General features: G+C 37.0%; 2 protein-coding genes across 2 annotated transcripts; both read right to left on the minus strand.

Moving 5' to 3' along the window:
- Positions 1-407: 407 nt before the first annotated feature.
- LOC113676102 (uncharacterized) lies at positions 408-12,678 on the minus strand. The gene is made up of 14 exons (XM_089193174.1): positions 12,323-12,678; positions 10,265-10,321; positions 9,540-9,612; positions 7,826-7,896; positions 7,038-7,145; positions 5,866-6,189; positions 4,882-4,950; positions 4,102-4,165; positions 3,480-3,539; positions 2,774-2,951; positions 2,277-2,320; positions 2,065-2,139; positions 1,640-1,716; positions 408-1,198 (listed from the first exon to the last, which is right to left on the minus strand). Exons 1-14 carry the CDS (start codon positions 12,655-12,657, stop codon positions 1,066-1,068), a joined length of 1,668 nt encoding a protein of 555 aa, XP_089049300.1. The 5' UTR covers positions 12,658-12,678; the 3' UTR covers positions 408-1,065.
- Positions 12,679-13,927: 1,249 nt separating this feature from the next.
- LOC113676101 (uncharacterized) lies at positions 13,928-19,731 on the minus strand. The gene is made up of 4 exons (XM_027192721.2): positions 19,141-19,731; positions 17,394-17,436; positions 16,647-16,907; positions 13,928-15,705 (listed from the first exon to the last, which is right to left on the minus strand). The coding sequence occupies exons 1-4, from the start codon at positions 19,621-19,623 to the stop codon at positions 14,444-14,446; spliced, it is 2,049 nt and encodes a 682-aa protein (XP_027048522.2). The 5' UTR covers positions 19,624-19,731; the 3' UTR covers positions 13,928-14,443.
- Between the last annotated feature and the right edge of the window lie 1,040 nt (positions 19,732-20,771).

The raw sequence follows: 20,771 nt of genomic DNA on the forward strand, positions 1-20,771 counted from the left end.
AGATCAGTTTGCATATTCTTTCTTCTTTCCTCCAAACAGGTGCTGACGAGTAAACTTTTCTTAACCAAGAAAGTTGGTTTAGTTGGTGATCATTTCCTTTATTCTCGTGACCATAATGAGTGACTTAGGGGTGTTATTGTAGGGAGAAGATAGATGGTAGTCGCTCTCACGGGTCAAAGAGTTGGGGATAATGACAGTGAAATTTTCAGTGACATAGAATTATGCAAAACCTTTCGGTACTGTAGCTCCTATGGGCACCATAGTTTATTCCTTACAGAGGCCTTGTTTTGTTTCTCCTTGTTTTTGTTTCTTTTCTTAAAGAACACCGAGTCCCCTAAAAGTTGGGTACTGACAACTCTTAGAGATGGAGAAATATCGCACCTAATTCATCAGTTACTATAAACGACTCGATGAAGCAGCCTTAAGTACAGACAAAACATTCACATAGTTTATGTACGAGTTGCTAATTTTTCACTCATTTCCACAAAGCAAAATAATACACCGACAGACTAGCGCTATAAAAGCAAACTGCAACATTTAAAAGTTAACACTAACAGCCTTTCCAAAAAAAAAAACCTTTTATCAATTTAATTATACCTTAAAATGCCCCTTATGAAGGAAACTCTAGATACAGTGGTACCAAATTTCGAGAGGAGGTAATTTTTTCGATTTTTATCGTCTCAGTGTTAACAACGATGGGTGGATGGAGTAAATATTTTATATTCTTACGATTCGTTTATGAAAATAGCGAAAAATGTGTAATTAGATTTGTTTCTCTGGGTCCGCTACAGAAATCCTATCTGTTTTTGTCGTAACCTAGATTGTTACCAACGTGTTTGTCAAACGCAACGGCAACTTTCATTCAATTAACTGGTGACATGCGCACGTTGCCATGAAAAGATGAGATTTTCGGAGCAATTCTCAGCATCTTTTATGTTATGTATTCAAATTCCCCTTCGTTCTTGTGATATGAGGTCTACCGTCGGAGAACCCAGCACATAACATCTCCAAACCGAGATCTTGATCTTGGACTGTCTTCCGTTCCATGGCATCAAGGAACAACAACTATACAAGTCTCTGTGCCTTTTTTGTCTTCATTTTCTTGTAAAATGAGTATTCCCCGACAAGAAATTGAAAGAAGATTTTCATCCTTTGAGACAACGAGACTCCTTTGAGAACCCAAAGGTCTTTCCACGTTCTGCACCAGGATTAAAGGAAAAACAAAACAAAACAACAACCAAGCAGATAAACAAACAAAGAATAGTTAATTTTGTTGCGTGGCAACAGGCCGAAGAGATGATAAGTACCAATTTCCCTCTTAACACAACGGAAAAAAAAAACCACGGCTACAAGGGAGGGGTAGGAGATAAAGAGGCTTAAGTTTAGTTCTCTCCGATTTAACAACTACGTTCGTCAGAAATGTTTGCTTTTCATATTTCTTTAGTAGAGAGATGTGAGGATCGACTGCAGTTGGAAGAGTATGACCACTTCGAGAATTTAAATTCTGTCCAGTGTGTAACAGTACCCATGCTATCCTTATGGAAAGCATTTATCATTAAACCTTGTCAGCTAAACTTTCCCTAAAGTTAAAAATAAAATGCAAAATTCTACTCGTATAATCGTTAACAGATTGGTATACCTGTGCATTGTGCCGCCTTCTGATGAGTAATATGTTGTACCACCGTCAGTAATAACCTTGAACTGGAAAAATGTTAACTGAGGATGAAATAAGATAAGATAAGTTGAAACGAAATAAAACGTGAGATGAGATGAGATAAAGTAACATAACACAAAGTGAGACAATCTTAAACATGATATAACAGTGATATCAAACAGAATTAGCTCGTATACATTGATGTAAAATTCTAAGCTTCTACAGCTAATGTAGAGTGAAATGTTGACACCAGATTTTCTAAATAGCGTTACAGCAGTATTTTTTTCATTGAACTTCAATTATCAATGCATATGTTATGGAATAAAGTCCTATGAACGACATTTCATTATCATCTTTCAACTGTGAAAAAACAACAACAAAAAAAACAAACAAGCAATCATAGGACTTACGAAAAATACATAGAACAATCCAATACAATTGAGAATAAAGAGAACTGAAACATAGACATCGTGGCTCATAGCCTCCTGAAATAGTAAAAAAAAAAGTAAAAAAATAGTTTTCAGTGATCAGTTTAAGAATAATTTAGCCAATTTCTTTTCTTACAATCATTTCCAAATTCTTGCTGGCTCATTTAACCGTGAGCAACAGTATTCTTACTTACCCCGAATGAAGATGCCTCTCCCAAAAATACCTTTAAGTTAAAATCTATTTGTGGAAAAGAAAGGCTTAGTCAAACTTCACAAAATTGATATGAAAAATTACACATCAAACTTCAAAAAAAAAAGAGAGAGAGAGAAGAAGGTCAGAAGTATATATAGGAAAAGTCCTTTTAAGCATTAGAGTGCACTTGCGATCGGTTTACTAGAGCGTAATAAGCCAATTGGGATGTTAGGGGGACACTCAAAAACATTTCGAGTGTTCTCCCAACATTACGCACCGGTAAAGATAGAAAATGCAGTCTATTGCTTTAATAAAATAACTTGAACTTAAACAAAAATATGTTTAAATTTTTTTAGGTTTACCGGTGCAATACACAACGTATTTTTGATCAGTCAGGCCGCACGTAGTATCTCAGTTGCATTTTATAATTAACAATCACTGACGACATGTAGGTTAGTAGGCCTTCAACTATCTCTCTTAGCTACAAACTCAACTCACAAGAAACTGCCGCCCTCACAAACAGCGTATTGGCCACTATTATTTCAGTCATGAAGCACACAAAAGCCCTGTGGTTATTTCTTGCCACACAGTTCATGAGGAACAGACAGTGGTGATCCAAACTCTCTATACATACTTCGCACAGTTTGCAATGTTTGGTAAATTCAGGCATCACAATCTGTCCAGAGAACATTGAAACAATTTGTTGTGAGTGGTACAATTGTAACATTCGTTAGTTGCCATAACTTTTCTCGGTAACTTTTTTCACTGTATTACCCCTAAACATTGATAAACGCGTGTCTTGACGAGACGCTGAGACGGTGACACACAATTTTCTCTAGAAAATTTCATTTGCACACGAGACAAGCCATGAATTTTTAGAGGGAGCGAAAATTCCACTGAACGAAATTTCGGTGAGAACGCTTAAAGTAGCCATTTAAACAAGTTTACCTAATTTCCTCAACATTTCCGTTAAAGAAATATTGTACTCACCTTCGCCTAAAAGCCCCCCAAAGGCGACAGACTTCGTCCAAAACACGTTCGCATCACCCTCATGAGATTATAGTTTTCTTTTCATTTCAGAAATATAAAAGTATCGACCATTGACAGCGAAACCAACACAATTGTGGAGAACTTAAGCACTGGATTGCAAAATAATAATCTATCCGAACTTTGGAATAACCATGAAACAGCAGTGATGCTATACCTCGCAAACGGTGCAAAATTGGCTCTCTGGTATAACTCCTTTGGCTACATCGAGAATGTTCTGTTGAGGAAATAAATTCAATTTTTGTGTTAGAAGGAAAAATAGTACTAATAAAAAACTACCAAATTTCCTGGTCTTAAAATTCCGCGTGAAACAATAAACAACTATACGAGGCATCAGGGAAGAAAACCCACCAGAGTCACAAGCTCTGTAGGTTAATCCCCAGAGCATGCAGGTGAGGCCAACGATTTGACGCTGAATATCAAAATATCGAGATCTGAATACGACATTGATTGATTTTTCCTTGAATTATTTCCTGCTATTTTAAGAATGGATGAGGTCAAGCCCGCAAGATTCAAGCCGGCAAGCAAAGAAACATGCGCGAGGTCAGTGTGGAATCTGACACTAAAAACAAGTCCGGACTTCTCGCGCGCTCATATCGCTCGACCACTGGAAAAGCGTGGGCTTCACCACCCGTATTGCATCGTCAATGACAGTCTGCTCGCAAGCTGTTACACTGAACACTTTAAGTTCCTATTTGATTCCCTCATACACGTATTATATCCATGGCCCAAGAGGAGAGGTCCAAACCGATGTGTCGCTGTTGTCTTTTAATTCTTACCAATGATTCCCCTGTGTCTGATATTCTATTGGACGTCACAACACCAGGGTTAGAATATAAACTCCTGTGAACAAATGGAGCGAGATCTCAAAAGATTCATTCCACACAATGATATTTCACAAATCAATTAAATAAAATCAACATCTTGCCGCCGCTTTTCGACCTCAACAGAAGAACAGAGTTTTTCATCAGGTAAAAACATACGTAAATATTATTCTAATTAAAGCCCTGGCAAGGTATTGTGTTCTGTGCTTCGGCAAAAGACTTTGTACACTCTTCCCCGCTCGCACAAAGGGGTAAATGCAGTGAACTGTCAGGTAATCTAACGAGATTTGGGGGGGAGGGGGGGAGAAGAGGAAACCATGGGCAGGAACTTTTGATGGGGAGGGTTCAAATTTTGATACTGAAATACCAATATTGATTTTTCACACCAGAACCTAGATAAGCAAAGGAATATTTCCCAACAACTATATTTTAAATCCTTCAAGATTAGAGGTAATATGCAAACCTTCAGCTGGAAAAATTTTGAATTTAGAAAAGAAGTAAAAAAATCCACACAAGTCTGATGGGGTGAAGGGGGGGGGGTGAAGTTGGGACCCCAACACCCTCCCTCTAGACCTCCACTCTTATCCCTGGGATACAAGGATACTTTGTCCAAGATGAAGAAGACCTCCCACAAATTGCTTCAATTGCTATCGTAACGGGATAAGCTTAAGACTCACCAAAAATAATAAACTGAAAAAGGCCAGCAAATGAAACACGCTATTTTATCTCACTAACCTTAATGATACAAAAGTGACTGCCAAAAGAAGAACTGCTAACGAGCTCCAAAGAAATTCCGGCCACAGTTGTGAATAATGTTAAGGATATATTTTCTGGGACAATTAGCACACAATAAGAGAGAAGAATGTAGAAAACTATGGCATAACATTGAATACTATTCATTTTCCGACACTGTTACCATTATATAAATACACTACCGACATTACTCACAACGCTAACATTACTCACGAATAAGTAGTGCTAGTAACTGATATTAGCCTTATAAGTAATGTCAGTAGTATAAGTACATGGATCGTCAAGAGCGCTGAACAAAGTACTCAAGAGTATAACAATATAATTTGGCTTCATCAACAGAGTTGATAACGTTGATTGACCACTATAAAGACGTTTCGAACGTTAGCCCTACGTCACTCGCTCTGGCGTAGACCTAACGCTCAACACGTAAGACTGGAAACTCTTTACGGTGACCAATTTATATCATGAACTCAGTTGATAATACCAAATTACACTGTTATACACCCCCATCGACACAGCACCACAGTTTCTTCAAAAATTTACCCCTTTATATTTAAAGAGTATAGTACAGTCACAAGATATTGAATTCTAAGTGTGATGTATCAAGTAGTGTTAGATTGTTAGAAGTGTCATTGAATAAAAAGATCTGTGTAAAACAAATTCAAATCTGCACTGATTTCTAAAATTCGACATCACTGGAGTGAGCTCTCGACTATCGTGACAGCGTAACCGAGAAAGTCAGAGAAATGACTATCTGAAATTTTCATACATATTAACCGTCCAGTGGGTAATGAAGATTTGACCTCATGACCCTGTAACTTCATCAGTCAAATGCTCTACCACTGAGCGAAAGGAACTGGAGCCAAGATAAGCCTGATACAAACACATGAAGTTTACTACTCGTAACCAACTTTTATGTCTTTCCTATTAAACAGATTACCGGTGGTACTGAACTCTTAAAGGATATGAGGCATAATATAAAAAAAGTAGCAGAAGAGGCTTTGTAGTATGGACCCAAAGAAAAACCCTGCCAGTGCAGGACTTGGAACGGCAGAGATGTGCTGCAATCTGTGTTTGGAGAACGACCAGATATTGAAAAATATAACAATTGCCACTGTTGAGAGTATTGCAAACGTTAGGGGGAGCTGATAGAAGGACAAAGCAATCAGGAATATTCCAAATGAGGGCGACAGAAGCAGGAGGAACCATGGCATCCACGGGTTAGGTGGACGACTACGAGGGCAGCGGCTGGCTTGCCAGTACTTCAGATGTCTCTTCAGCCACAAGTGTCTACAATATGGAAAACGGAGGAAAATTATGGCTACCAGTAAGTGCACTTGATCAAAACGGGTCATAACATCTTTATCTGTTCCACAACCGAGCTCAAAAATTTACCATCTTTCTTCCTCAAATTTATCTCATGAAGTTCATAACACAAAACAAGACAACCTGAAGATGGATAACATTTCACCCTATTCCAATACCTACTCAAAATTTACCATCTTTTTCAAATTCTACTGACAATAACTCAAATGACTTTTTTTTCCTTATTGCTGGTCCTAGCAGCTTTCAGGATGCAAGTCACACATAAACCTACACATATTTACACAGGCCGCCCAAGCTCCAGTGCGAGATGATCATCTTGCATGATAAGCGTCTTTGTGATAATATAAGAGTTTGTGTGGGAAGAAGAATAGTTAGAAGTAGGAAACCTAGAAATGGATAACTCGCTAAAATGACCTCATTTCAACAAAGTAAGCAGTCAGACAACATGCGATGCACTGTGGAAGGTGAGATATTACATATTGAGACTTTGACTGTATTTTTACTTCCTAAGAGCAGTCATAACTATTCCTCAACAACTCTTACATTTTTGCCATGACACCTATTATGCAAGATGATCATCTCTTGAGCTGCCTGTGGTAGTAATAGCCTTGCTTTCCATCCGACGGTGGTATTAATTTTCTTAACTAAATGAGTAACTGTCAAGATTTAATGGACTCATTAAGAGACATCACCAAACATCATATTGAGACCAAATATTATCTCACTTGAACAGCTTACTGGATCATTTCAGGTTGTGCCTCAAGTGAGAGTTTTATTGTAGTAGGAGTCTTATGCCATACACTGTACATTACCTTGGAGTTTCTACATCACTAGCATAGTCCAGAGGAGTTTTCCCCATCACGTCTGGTTCATTGATCATTGATAATGTGCTTTTGCTCTCCAAAACCCATGCAACTTCACTGCGTAGAACAAATCACCAGAAAAATAAGAAAGTCAATTAAAAAAGATTCTAGATGACATTTTGTGATGCAATCAAAAAGCAAATGCACCAGTCTCTATCTCAAAAGCTAATACGTGAATCACTGATAAATGTGAGGGTTACACCGCATGTGGATTTTGATTTCACCGTTATACCCTATCATCAGTATGCATTTTCTCTACACTGTTTTCTATACATTTCCTAAGGTTCTAACAAGGAGGATTTGTTTAACAATCAAGAGTTTCTTTAGTTGATGATCATTCTCTTAATTCTTGTGACCATACTGTGTAATTCAGGGCTGATATTGTAAGGAGAAATTAAATGCTAGTCACTCTGTTAAAGGGTTAATTTTGACTAAGTATAAATGTACAACTTCAATTGTATTCAAACACCTGAATTGACAGTTCAACAAAAACTACACCTGGTTATTTAGCAAGCTGTATTCTGGTGAAATACTCCACAAGCCATTCTATTAAAACTTTAATAAAATACAAAGCAAAGTACAGTCTGTAATGTTTTCTTACATTAACGATTGTTTTTACTAAATGAAAGTGATCAACTAAATATAAGTATCCTAAATGATAGGCCTTGGATCAATCTACCAAAAACATTTTTTTAAGAACTCATAATTGTGTAATGCAATGTCATATGCCAGCTTACCAGTGTGCATGCTTGGCAGCTAAGTGAAGAGGTGTACAATTTCCACTGTCTCGCACATCAGTAGGAAACCTCTGCAGAGAAAAAGTAAGTGCATTTACAGTACATCAAAATATTAAATTACAGGACAAGAAATTTATCCATATTTTTTGCTTGAAAATTAATATCTGCCCTTGGCTCTACTAGAAAATTAGATGGTGCAAATTCTCTTTTCTAATTAGTTGTTGTTTTTCCCTAGTGAAGAAAAAATTATTCGGCCCATATTTATACTGACCTCCATGACATTGTTTGATCAAACTTGTACAAATTGTGAAATTTAATTCACAGATAATTTAAGTATGAATTAATTTTAGTATGAAACACAGTACAATCAGAATTAATTGGTGATACTTTGTACCATCAATCATTTAAATTGTGAGAAAATCTAAAACAATTGCACTTTAAGAGATGTCAAATAATTACCACAACAAAATCTTAGAGGACCAGTAAATCCCACCCAAGCATTTCAGCACACATTTCTAGTGTGTAAATTATGTCACCTAGTGGTCACTGTCCATGGAACAGCTTATCTTATTATATATAAAAATAATATCTTCAAACAAACAAACAAACAATTAAACAAACAACTCTATTTATAAGGAGGGTAACACAACAGTAATTCAACTGGCCCTCGATCCTAAAAGTAACATAATTAGAAATAAAATGTATTTGAGGATTATAAATGTATTTGAGGATTATAAACTGGTTGACAGGTCTATGGGAATATAAGCTAAAAACTAGATAACATAAAATATGCCACTTGGGTCAGGTTAAATCGCATTTGGACTAAAATGTTCTACTTCATCATAAGCTAGTAAAAAAATGTCTGTGAAAGCTTTTCTGAAAGAAGCAACTGTTCTTGCCTCTTTCTTTAGCTTAATGGGTAGCTGGTTCCACAATCTTGAGATTCCACTATCTTCAAAATGTGGTTTTGCTTAAAACATTCAGTAGTTGTGTGGGCATTATTTTTAATCTGCTAAACTTTTCTTTCCACAGTGACTAAAAATTGTTTAATTTGAATTTGCTGCCTTATGCAAAAAAAAAAAAAAAAAAAAAATACAGGGTTTATGGTGTTTCCAAGAAAATGGTCCATATGGCAAATCCTGGTTTAGTAAAAACTTATCAGAAGGCTCAGATTTCTTATCTTGCCAATAATGAAAATTCCATGTGCTCTTTGTATCCAATCACTCAGTGAGTGAAAATTTAATATAATAAATTGTAGTAAAAAAAATGTAATCATGTTTAGCTGGGGACAAGTCATGCTGTCAAGCCATGAGTTAAGAATTTAAATATGTAGTTAGCAATAAATTGTCTGTTGGAAATTGAAGTAGCATTAATTGCAAGAAATGATTTGAAAGAAGAGACTCCATGGAAAAAAGCTAAACTTCAATCCCAATATTAATTTAAGTCCTTATGAATTATATATTTTAAAAATTTTAACTAAACATTCTTTAAACCAAATATCAAATATTTGGCAAATCTTAGCTTCTGCCTTAATGGAACTTTTTCATGCATCAAGAAATCAACTTCATTAATCTAACGTGCTAATTGAAAAAAAAGATTCAATTAATAACATTCTCCAATTTCATAATAAATTTATGTATAACTACATGTACATGCAGCATAATGAAATAGTGATTTCCTTTTCAATCATGTAAATTAGCGCATCTGGACATACCTTGTGACTAGTTAGATATTCAGTGGCTTCTAGCTGACTGTTCTCTGCAGCTATATGAAGGGCAGTCAGACCTCTATTGAAAAAAATTATATATTTTAGTCTAGAGAACAATTTTAAAGCAAAAAACAGAAATAGTAAACTGAGTCACCTTGTTTCAAATGACTTCTGAGTTTCTTGTTTTATGGAGACAAAATTAAGTACAAGCTTTTACTGATTAAAAAGAATGATCTCTGCTCTCTATCCCTACTTACTCTATCCCTACCTACCTCCAGACCTAAAGCCAAATATTTTCTCAACCTGCTCTTCTAAAAAAAATTAATAAGAGAATCCTGCAAAGAAGGCAGAATTCTATTACAAACTTTCTATGCCCTGAGAAATTTTCACTGTGCCTTGGCACCACTATGCTATGGTGCTATCTCCTGTTCCATGTACCACACAGTATCCACAAGTTACTAAATTATAGTATTACCATAATCAAAGCCTTGTGTAATCATGAGCTACACTTATTAACCCTTTAACTCCCATGAGTGACCAAGACAGAATTTCTCCTTACAATATCAACACAAAATCAAGAAGACAAGCGATGAGAACCAAGAAAAGTATCAATTGGTGGATTATTAGCTGACCCAAAACAAAATTCTCAGAAGTAACATCAGAAGAATTGTATTGCAGACAGTAAGGAGAAACACTAATGAGATCTTAGGAGTTAAAGGGTTAAGATTTACCTGTTATCTCTTTTCTTTAGACTCAGACCACATTCTGTCAAGTAATGCAGCTTTAATCTGGCAAAAAATAAAATGATGGCAATAATATACAATTGTAAAATCAGATAATAAAGTTAAATTCCTTTTTTTTCTATCATTTTGTCTGTCACTTGATTACTGGGTAAGTTTAGATATCAAAGAAAGATAAACACATTTCATTTCATTTTTTTCATTTCATTTTATTTTTATTTAAACACGGTCAATTCATCAGCCTAAAAAATACATATCACATACGCTAGAATATTTAAAACTCAAACTATATACTATAACACTAAAAGCTGTTTTCCGTGAGTGCCGTGCGTTAGACTTAAAGAATGTCATTGATCTTATGTTTAAATACCCCCAGAGACTCTGTGTTCCTTATATCGCATGGTAGACTGTTCCATAATGTGGCGCCATTGTAGCTAAAGCTTTTTCGGTAATAATCAGTGCACGGTAAGGGAACATTGAGCTTATTTTCAGAGTCCCTGAGGTCATAAGCAGAGTCACGCCACGTAAACTTTGAACACAGATACTCTGGAGCTAGCCCGTGCACCTCTCCACATTGAAGAATGAACAAGACCTGAGCCAGCAAGTATGACAAAGTTATGAGTAGATATTAGTAAGTACTAAGGAATAAAATAATATCAACACAGGTGAAATTTAAAATCAAATGTTTGAATATCAATTTAATAACATCAATGGAAAATAGAAGAATTCAAAAATTTCTCTTTCCACTTCCCTAATTATTCCTTCCTTCAGATTTTGTCATATATAATATTATTTCAATTATCCATCTGTTTGAAAACATTTCATTCATTTTTTAAACTTTTTAATCTTACACAGACTTCTATTCAACCTCATTGTTGTTGAAAAAACAATATTTGGTAGATTCTAAGGAGAATGGCTGTTTTGATTTAACTGCCTGGTTATAAAATCAATGAGAATATTTTAAATCTCTAATAATATGAATGGAGACATCCATAACTAAGAGGTGGACTGCAACAGGCAGTTTACATTTTTTTTCCCTTTGCTTAAGATTGAGCAATTTGTTCATCATGAAACTGATAAGACTTGGATAGAGCCAATGGCTATGCACCACACTAATGAATTTTAAATGCAAAATTACTATAGAGCAGTATATTACCACTTAGGTATCTGTGCATGTATTATTAGTGATCAATCAACCAAGCAACAAGTTTATTTCTAGCTTTTAAGAAAGTTTTGTTTTCCTTCTAACCATTACACAGTTTTGATTGTTTCAATGTTTCATTAGCATTCATAATTTATCCCTGATTGTGAGACCATATCATTTTTTCTGTATCCTTTGGATACCTCTGATGTAATAGTCTAGTGTTTTGTGTACGTAAGTTAAAATATACATTTAATAACATGTCTGGTCATGTCCCAAAACAAGCCTCTTTCTGTTTTGGTGTTTAATACTAGTGAAAATATAAAGAAGCTTTTTTTTCTTTTATCATAGTGCTTCAAAACTGATCACCACTTCATCAGATAGAATGTTATTTAAAGCTGGATAAGGCTTGATTTCCCATCTAGTAGGGCTCCATAATCACCGCTTCATTTCAACAATAATTATATCTTATCACTACCCAACACTGTTATGACATCTACTAATGTGCAAAACAATTTAAAAAAGGAAAACCCCATGAGCAAATGCTATGAAAACCTAAGAATCTTAGCATTGGAAATGTGTAAAATTTAAGAAAATTCGCTTCTCTGATGTAAATAATGATATGGTTCTTTTCGAAACTCGAATGTTCATTTCACACCGATTTTAAGCTTAATTAATTGAGTAAATTATATCACTGAGCATTAAATGAATTCCATAATCCATTACCGGTCACAAAGAAATTGAAACTTGATTAGATTAACAGAACGAATAAATCCAACGACATAAATTCAGGCTATCAAATGCACGTATAGAGAAATACAAACAAACAAATCAAACAAAAATCATCTTCCGCTTTTCGATTCATTAATTGACCGGTAGTAGTCTAAATTTCTCTAAAAAACACTTACACAGATCCACTTTTGGCAGCATGATGAATGCATGTCCTTCCAGCGCTATCCTCTGCTCTCAAGTCTGCACCAATCTCCAGCAACTTGTGGACAAGTTTTAAAGAGGCAGCTTGGCAAGCGAGGTGCAGCGGTGTCTCCCTGTAAGCGTTTGGATGGTTGATATTAGCACCATACTGCAGTAATAAATCTATCAATTCTTCATTATTTTTTAGCGCCGCATGGTGCAATGGTGTTAGACCATGCCATCCTACAGAGTTGGCGCATTTTGGATCGGCCTGAAGTAAGTCTTTTAGGTCAGTAATTTTATCGTTCAAAATGACATCGAAGACCGCCATTTTGATAAAAGCTTTGTTTTCTCATTTGGGTAACCGCTGAAGATAATTCTGTCTGCTCGAAAATGCCACTCCCGATAAGGGTCGGTGGAGTGGATAGGGGCATTGGTCACATAATGCCTGAATGTGTGTGCTAAAAATTAGGAGAGGAAGACGCAATTGCATGAAAAACTAAAGCGAAACGGTCATATATCATGACTAGGTTGTAAATTGTCTCATTGAGGCAACGATATTGGGAGTCTTTTCCTTCTCCGAGTGGTTTTAAGGGTCATTTTATTGGATCACACTCGACCAGTAGCTTCAAATGTTAGAGGAGGAGCCAAGTCACTTTCTCTATCTCTATACTTGATTGAAGTGGAATAATTCCCATTCCTTGGATGAGTCATGTGAATTGCAGCTGGACAGAAAAAAGTGGCTGTTAGCAAGTATGAGCGACTTTTGTTTATTGCAGTAAGAAACACAATCGAGAAATTGATTGGTTCGCAATTGGTTTCGAGCGAGGGAAGACTCCTCGCTTAGTTTCGAGCGATGCATGTGTTTCAAACTCATTATTTGAGGGGAGGGATTCCTTGAAACTCATACCATTTTTCTCCTAACAGCACTTTTCAATCAAAATTTTTCCAACACTGGAAAAATGAATAAACGAACAGACAAAAGAACACGACAAACAAATAATCGAATGAACAAACGACTGACATGCCAACGAATAAACAAAGAAATGGGCATGCGAAATAAGGAGCAAACAAACGAACAAACTCTTGAGTGAGCGAACGTATGAAAGAGGCTATGAACGAACGAATGTGAAAGAACGAATGAAATAATGGACAAATGAATAAAAGACTGAACAAGTAAAGAAATGGGTAAAAGAGAACGAAAGGAATATGCTCGTTTTTTTTTCACAATGGTCTACCTAAGTATCTCTCTGAAGAGCTAGAGAATATTCAGCGCCGTGCGCTTAGAATAATTTTCCCAGTCTTAAGTTACCAAGAAGCTCTTAAAGAGTGCAATATTGCCACCCTCTAACAACGGCGCCGATTGCTGACGGAGCGCCTATTCAGTGAGATCAAAGACAACACCTGCCACAAATTACATGGCCTTTTGCCGTCATGTAATCTTGGTACCGTAGCCTTAAGGAGAAAGCGCACTTTTAACGTACCTTTTTGCAGAATAAATAGACTGAAGAAAAGTTTTATCATATACAACGCGGCTATTTCCTAATGGCTTTATCATATGTAACACGAATTTTAATATACATATATAGTATTTTTTAGCCTTTTTTTTATTTAGTTTTTTATTCTTTTTGTATTTAGTATTAAGTAAACATTTATACAGTCCGTAATCCAGCCTTTTGGCTGCAATGGATTTTAATAAAGCTATCTATGGAACGATGGAATTGACGAACGAAATAAACCAATGAAGGAATCAACGGATGAATGGACAGGCGACAAGGTTGGAGAACCAGAGCGAAGTCAGAGTTAGTCAGCCACTGACCAGTTAGTCAGTCAAATCTATCATGACATATCATTTTGATTAGGCGGTTAGAATCTGTTTGGCAACACAGCGCATCGCAGTTTACGGTGTTTATTCCGGTACGTCGCGAAAATTGTACAAGTTTATATCTATCTTGTCTCGTCCAGGCCTCACTCATTTCTTGCAGCTCAGTGTCCGAGGTGTCATGAGCTTGTTAAACTTGTCACCTAACCATCAAGCATTGCGCACTCTATTTCCCATTCAAAGATACCGGATGTTGAGGCGGTCTCGCAGTACATCTGCGAAAGAGCATTTTTTTCTATAAGCAGTAGCAATACTTCCGTAAAAGTGGAAATTTGTCTACGATGCAATATGGCTGATTTCCATAAGCATCGATTCGACTAATATCCCCTCTTAGCGAAGGAACACCTTTCTTCATTTTGATCGTAGCCTCATAAAATCCATCATTCGGAGACGTTGTGAACTGCAACTGATACAATGTGTTCTCGGTTAAAGTGTTGACGGATTTTTCACCGAGTATCACTCCACAAGAATCACAGTCATCATCTCGGCTACTTTTCTCAAAGAGTTGCAATTTTACATTTGGCATGTCGATGTATGCGCTTTGGACTTCTTTTAAAACAAGCTTTTGACAAAGATTTTCTAAGGCAGAGTATTTTGACATTAAATTGTTCATAAACTTAACCACAAAATCTGCTAACATCTTTATCAGAGGCTTGTTTGTTGAGACTTCTTCTAAGTTCAGACATGGACACCAGTGCTCCTCGACACCGCTATTTTCACACGTGCGATTGTCTTTGTCAATCCTGTTAAACAGGCTTTGACCAGTCGTTATCCCGCTCGGATAATTTGGATACGACAGAATGTGACGCAGGGTAGCGTACACATCAAAGGGCGTGGTCAATACTTCTGAATTATGAATCAAATTCTTGTATAAATTTCGATACTTCCTGGTAAACCACTTTGGTACTGTAATGGACATGAAGGGAAGTCTCTCCTCTAGCTTCCCTTGGATTGATTTTCTCACATCAGAAAACCTAGCTCCATGGTCTCCGAATATAATCAAGAGGGTACTGTTGAGAAAGAACTCTTTTTCCATGGTTTGCAAAATTGTTTTTAAATCATCATCGGTGTAACCAATAGTGTTCTGATCGTCGTGTGAGATCACCGCGTGTGTCACCAGTGAAAATTTTGGCCTGTCTTTGTAAGCGCGATAGAAGCTCATCAGATACTCCAGTGAAATATTATGGGAGGCACGGCCACTGATGCAATGGCCTTTAATGATATTTTCTGCCTCCAACCAGAATGGTCTGGAATAATGATCCGTGGGCGGATCTTTGAAACCAAGTAGACGATAATTGAATGATGCGACACGTGGAAAATCCTCGGAGAATAAAGTGGCGTATCCGTGTTCTTTGAAATCTTTAAAAATCCAGCGCCACTTATCAACTGTGTCTGAGTTACTTTCACTTCGTCTGGCTTCAGGCTGGTGCTTTTCAGCAATCCCAGTGAGCAATGCACAAAGCTGAGCCGTTGTACCATCACCAACAATTGTCTCTCCTGGAGAAAATTTAAACGGTAAGAGAGAAAAGAAAGTAGTCAAGAAAGACCTGCTTGCGTAGAATTTGTCCTAAGGGAAGAGACTAGTACAAGTCATACCAGTCATTATTTATCACCTTGGGGGAAGGGTTGGTGGATTTTTTACAGGGGGAGGGAGTGAGGGGTCGGATGCTTCTATGGTGGAACAGAAGGGGAATGAGACGTCGCACGAGATCACATGATCTTTTGGTCGTCGCCAACAGAGTATAAAGTTGAGACTATAGATAATTTACTGCCAACTTCCAATGATTAGAATATTACGGAACCTTTAGGGGAACCAGGTAAATTTTATTGTGACTCAACCAAATTATTTCAGTCGCTTCTTCCCCCTTCCCTCCTTCCCTTCTTCCCCCTTCCCTCCTTCCCTCCTTCCCTCCTTCCCTCCTTCCCTCCTTCCCTCCTTCCCTCTCCCCCTTCCCCCTCCTTCCTCCTTCCCCCCTTCCCCCTTCCCTCTTTCCCCCTCCCCCTTCCCCCTCCCCTCTTTCCCCCTTCTCTCCTTCCCTCTCCCCTCCTTCCCCCCTACTCCTTCCCCCTCCCCTTCTTCCTGACGACAGATCATGACAGGTTCCCAGCACTATAGAACTTCCGTCGTCGTGTCAGGTTTTGCATAGACACGTCGAATTGTCAAGTTAGAACTAGTGTCATGTCCTTTCGGTCACCCTGCTGTGGAAACGTTACAAATCTTTTCGAATCTTTTCCGAACTTGTTCAGAGATGCTTATTAATATAAGTGTGGAATACGCTTTTAGAAGTGAAAAATGTATATGTTTTTGAAAAGGGTGGCTCTTTTCCATTCATCGACATACCTTTTGAAAAGAAATGCGATGAAATAATTAGCAAAAATGTCAAGCAAATAACCAAGCAAAAGAACTGACCACGTTAACGACATAAACCATAACCAACCTTGAAGAATAATTGAATTGAGGTGCTTCGTCAAATATTTCAAAGTGTTGGGCATCTTTCTTTGGAAATTAGCAGCAGATGTGGAATCAAACATGATCAATGAGATATCCAGTGGAATACCACCAGCCTTCACCGATCTTGATAAGACTTCCTCTTTAGGTATGACCTGCATATGCACATCACTCTCCACGTCACCGGACGTCGTAACAACATCGACTCGGACAAAATCAGATTTGACCTTAGCTTTCCCCAAGAAACTTCCTAAGAATTTAAAGCAAACGTTAAGAAATATTTGACTACATTGTCTCACTGCTTGAATTGAAAAATTCTTTCGGATGCAAACTATATTTGACCCGCCTTACCAACCTCCGTCTTATTACACAGAAAAGGAATACATACCTCTAACATACCGAGTTCAAAGTCCGTACTGTAAGTTGCGGACCGAATAAAAAAAAATTCCGTAACTTACAGTACGGATGAGGAAAAGAGGTGAGCAAGATATTTACAATATCGATCGCTAGAGCGGAGATATTTCAACTCAAACAAGCTTTTGAGTTTAGAGGGCCATACAGTCAAATACGGTCCTCTTAATTGACCAATCATAGCGCACGTGCTAACTGAGAGATACGACAAAAGAGATTATTACTGAAGATTCACCCTACGAGGAGCCTTAGCTTCATGTCACGAGATGACTTTATTTACCATCTGCGACGTTACTATAGAATTAAATTCGTGTATCATACTTACCAGAGTTGGAAGCAGTCGCTTTTCTTCGAAAAAGCCAAGACCACTGAAAACCAAAAGAAAGGCACCGACGGGTTACTAAAGCTTGGTTAGTTCTAAGAGTGACGAGTATCTAACTTCTCCTAACAATATCAAGCTGAATCAAACATCAAAGGTCGCAAGAACAAAGGAGATGATCATCAACTGAAGAAGCTCTCGATTGTTAAGCAAATTCTCCTCGTCAGCACCTTAGGAAATGTATAGAGAACAGTATGGAGAATATACGAACTGATGTTAGAATGTTAAGGGTTATGCTCAATAACAGGTAACATGAGATGACTTCAACACAACGATAGGAAACCTCTTTTTAACGTCTATGGATTGCAGCGATCAGTTTTTTACAATAGGAAACAGCTGTTTGCAGAAAGGTTGTTGGAAAAAGCGCAAGTGCACGCAACACTGACGAAAGGCACTAAAGCAGTGAGGGTAGTTTTTAGTCCCTGGTTCCATCATTTTCCTTTCAGAGAAAACAGCGCTGTAAGATTTAGCGAGTTGATGATTTTTTTTTCATTTTTTTTGCGCAAGACTGACTTTTATTACTAAATTTAATGAAAACGAAAAACGAAGTCAGTGACCTAAATAAACGGCGAAAATTTGAGGTCAACAGAAATCAGGTTGATTGGTTTCGAACTCTATCAAGAAATCAATTTCTTAAAAAGTTTTAGCCTTGGTGTAATTGGGGCATAAGTTTGGGCTAACTACTAAGAAATTTTATTAGGTTGATTTGTGGTTGCAGCTGATGGGCATATTTCGTTTTACGATGAAAAGGGCACTTTATTGTAGAAAGTGCTGAAGCATTTTTTTGAAATTTACATTTTTTAATAGCTAAGGCACAGTCTTAAAAGCTATTTCATTAACAGTTAACGGAGGGTTTCAATGAGTTTAGCCGGCTCCTGCCGATAATAACACGCCATCAGGAGTAAAAATTGACAAATTTACACCGTTAGCGGTAAAAGAAATAAAATAAAAATAAACCGTCTCCCACATCTCTGTAGACAGACCCTTATATTTACATGCAATTTCCAAAGTAATGGTAATCGATCAAAGCACCGACATACAAGTGTCAGTTCAATGAAAGGCAAAGTAACAAACAAGACGTATTAGTTGGCAATTCAAAACAGAATAATAAACAATTCAGAACAAAATACAAGAACTAGATCGAAACCCAGAAAAATAACACTTGAACTGCGCGACCGTAAAAATACGAAAAATTCGTCAGAAACTAAAACACATAAATTGTCGCCTAACACGTTAGTCGTAAAAAAAAAAGCAGTAAAAAATTTTTTCATTTCTAAAATTTGTTTTTTTGTCTCATTTTGGGTTAACCGATAGCCGTGAAATGGGAAGAATTTTCACAGGTTGCCGTAAAAGCCATCTCCCAATTGAGTTCCTCTTAACAAAGATCGTGGTGTTCAGTAACGTTAGTGGCCTGTTTATTTTTTAATAAATATTTGTTTAAGCTTGCCTAGTTCGCAACGGGCTGAAATGTTTATTTTCGTCCAAGAAAGAAATAGAAAATGCCGTCAAGCGCCATTTGAAGTCCTTGTGGAAACACATTAACTAATTTATCTTGTTTTTCTGTTTATGTAACTTGAGCGGAACTGACCTGTTACTTGTTACAAGTTTATCTTAAACAGACCCTGTACTGAAAAGAACAAAGCAAGGTCTTCAATCTGTGTTCGATACGATACCAACAAGAAAGATTTCTCACCGGAATCAATCCCCTTTGGTTTGGTTGCACAGTCGGCTTGACCAGGTTCCACATCTCTATGGGATCGGAAAGCTCAGCCTTGGAATCATCTCCACGTGGTCGTTGAATTGTTCTATATTTCGCGGAAGAAATCCCTTTCCCTTTCACTTCGAGAATGTCGCCTTTGAAGTTCGAATATGTCTCTCCCTTGCACTCAAGCTTGCCAAGATCTTTCATGAATTTCATTATGCTAGGGTGGTATGGATCCAAGTTAGGAAGACGGCAAGCGGAACTGAGCTTTCCCACTCTTCTAACATATTTCATACGACCAAACCAGGTTTCGCTAATGTTATAAGTGCTCGCAGGTAATTTATCATAGCCTTGAAAATACAAAACTGTAAAAAAAATTCCACAACAAATAAGAAGGATTTTAAAAGCGAAGCGGAGGCAACGTAACGGCATTCGGTTTGAGAGCGTAAGATGTACTTTTCGTCCTTTTCGCATTTCATTAACAGTACAAATGCAGTTATAATAAGGCGTGCGCAGGTACCAGTGTGGTACTGTCACACGAATAGTGACAAAGCTTGCCTTAAATAAAAGGACCCGTTAACTATCGCAGGAGACGCCGCGGCTGGAAAAAAGATTTCCTAAGCTCTGACCAGGTTCATTTTGAGAGCTCAAAATACAATTCTCCATATTTCCAGTCGAACGATTTTCAATGGATTTAAGTCTAAAATCGTATGCGCGCCATGCAGCCGTCATTACTACGTTAATGTTAGAGAGAAATCTCCTGTGCAGTTTTTGAGGACGGTCTCGAAGAATTCTCCATTCATTTTTCTCAACTTCAGGATTTTCCTTTTTGAGGTTAAGGCCCCACTATTGCATGAATCTGACTGTTTAAAAATCACTATGCCTCAAAGTTATTTGCTGATTTATCAACCGAGACAGGATATTGTTTACAGAAAGGCCTCCAAATTAAGCTCTATAGACACATTTTGAATAGGTCCTAAGCTATTGTGCTAAATTTGAAACCAGCTCCTTACATGGATGAGGAACTAAAGCTCAGGGAATTAAAATTATTTATTTTGGTTTTTACTATGATCTTTCCCGGTCGTTAATTCGTAGTTAGCCCCGTTTTTCTCGGAAATGGCACTTAATTAATAGAGGTGGCTGCTTAACAGAGGTGAAAATTACAGCTATGAAGTGGAAAATATTTTTTAGGGAGTTTGACGAATGATCGTTTAATGCAGGGTGACCGCTTAATACAGGTTCGATCGTAGAAAAAGCTAAAAAAAATATATAGCACTTTCGATGTATGTAGAACATAATTATGAGAGAATAATAAAAAAATATGTATATGTATATGTGTATATATATATATATATGTATATATGTATATATATATATGTATATATATATATATGTATATATATATATATGTATATATATATATATATATGTATATATATGGGATTTGATGAAAATCTTAATAAGAAATTCTGATAGGTCTCGGAGAGATTTCACTCAGAGTGTTCGATAACTACGCTCTACTGTCTATTTTTTTCCATTTTTCCATTTTTGTTTGGTTTCTCTTTTAGTTTTAGTTTGACATACTCGGACTTAAGCCTTGTTCTCTGTATAATAGCAGTATT

This window comes from Pocillopora damicornis, chromosome 14 (assembly GCF_964200805.1).
Source record: "Pocillopora damicornis chromosome 14, jaPocDami1.2, whole genome shotgun sequence".
Taxonomy (NCBI): domain Eukaryota; kingdom Metazoa; phylum Cnidaria; class Anthozoa; order Scleractinia; family Pocilloporidae; genus Pocillopora; species Pocillopora damicornis.

Excerpts from the sequence above, each read along its gene's own strand:
- LOC113676102 (XM_089193174.1), bottom strand. The coding sequence starts at position 12,657 with ATGGCGGTCTTCGATGTCATTTTGAACGATAAAATTACTGACCTAAAA. Across the intron at positions 1,717-2,064 it reads GATTGTTCTATGTATTTTTC|TTAACATTTTTCCAGTTCAA; the intron begins GTAAGTCCTATG and ends TTTCATCCTCAG. Across the intron at positions 1,199-1,639 it reads GAAGGCGGCACAATGCACAG|AACGTGGAAAGACCTTTGGG; the intron begins GTATACCAATCT and ends ATCCTGGTGCAG.
- LOC113676101 (XM_027192721.2), bottom strand. The coding sequence starts at position 19,623 with ATGCGAAAAGGACGAAAAGTACATCTTACGCTCTCAAACCGAATGCCG. Across the intron at positions 17,437-19,140 it reads ACCAAAGGGGATTGATTCCG|TGGTCTTGGCTTTTTCGAAG; the intron begins GTGAGAAATCTT and ends TTTGGTTTTCAG. Across the intron at positions 15,706-16,646 it reads CAATTCAATTATTCTTCAAG|GAGAGACAATTGTTGGTGAT; the intron begins GTTGGTTATGGT and ends AATTTTCTCCAG.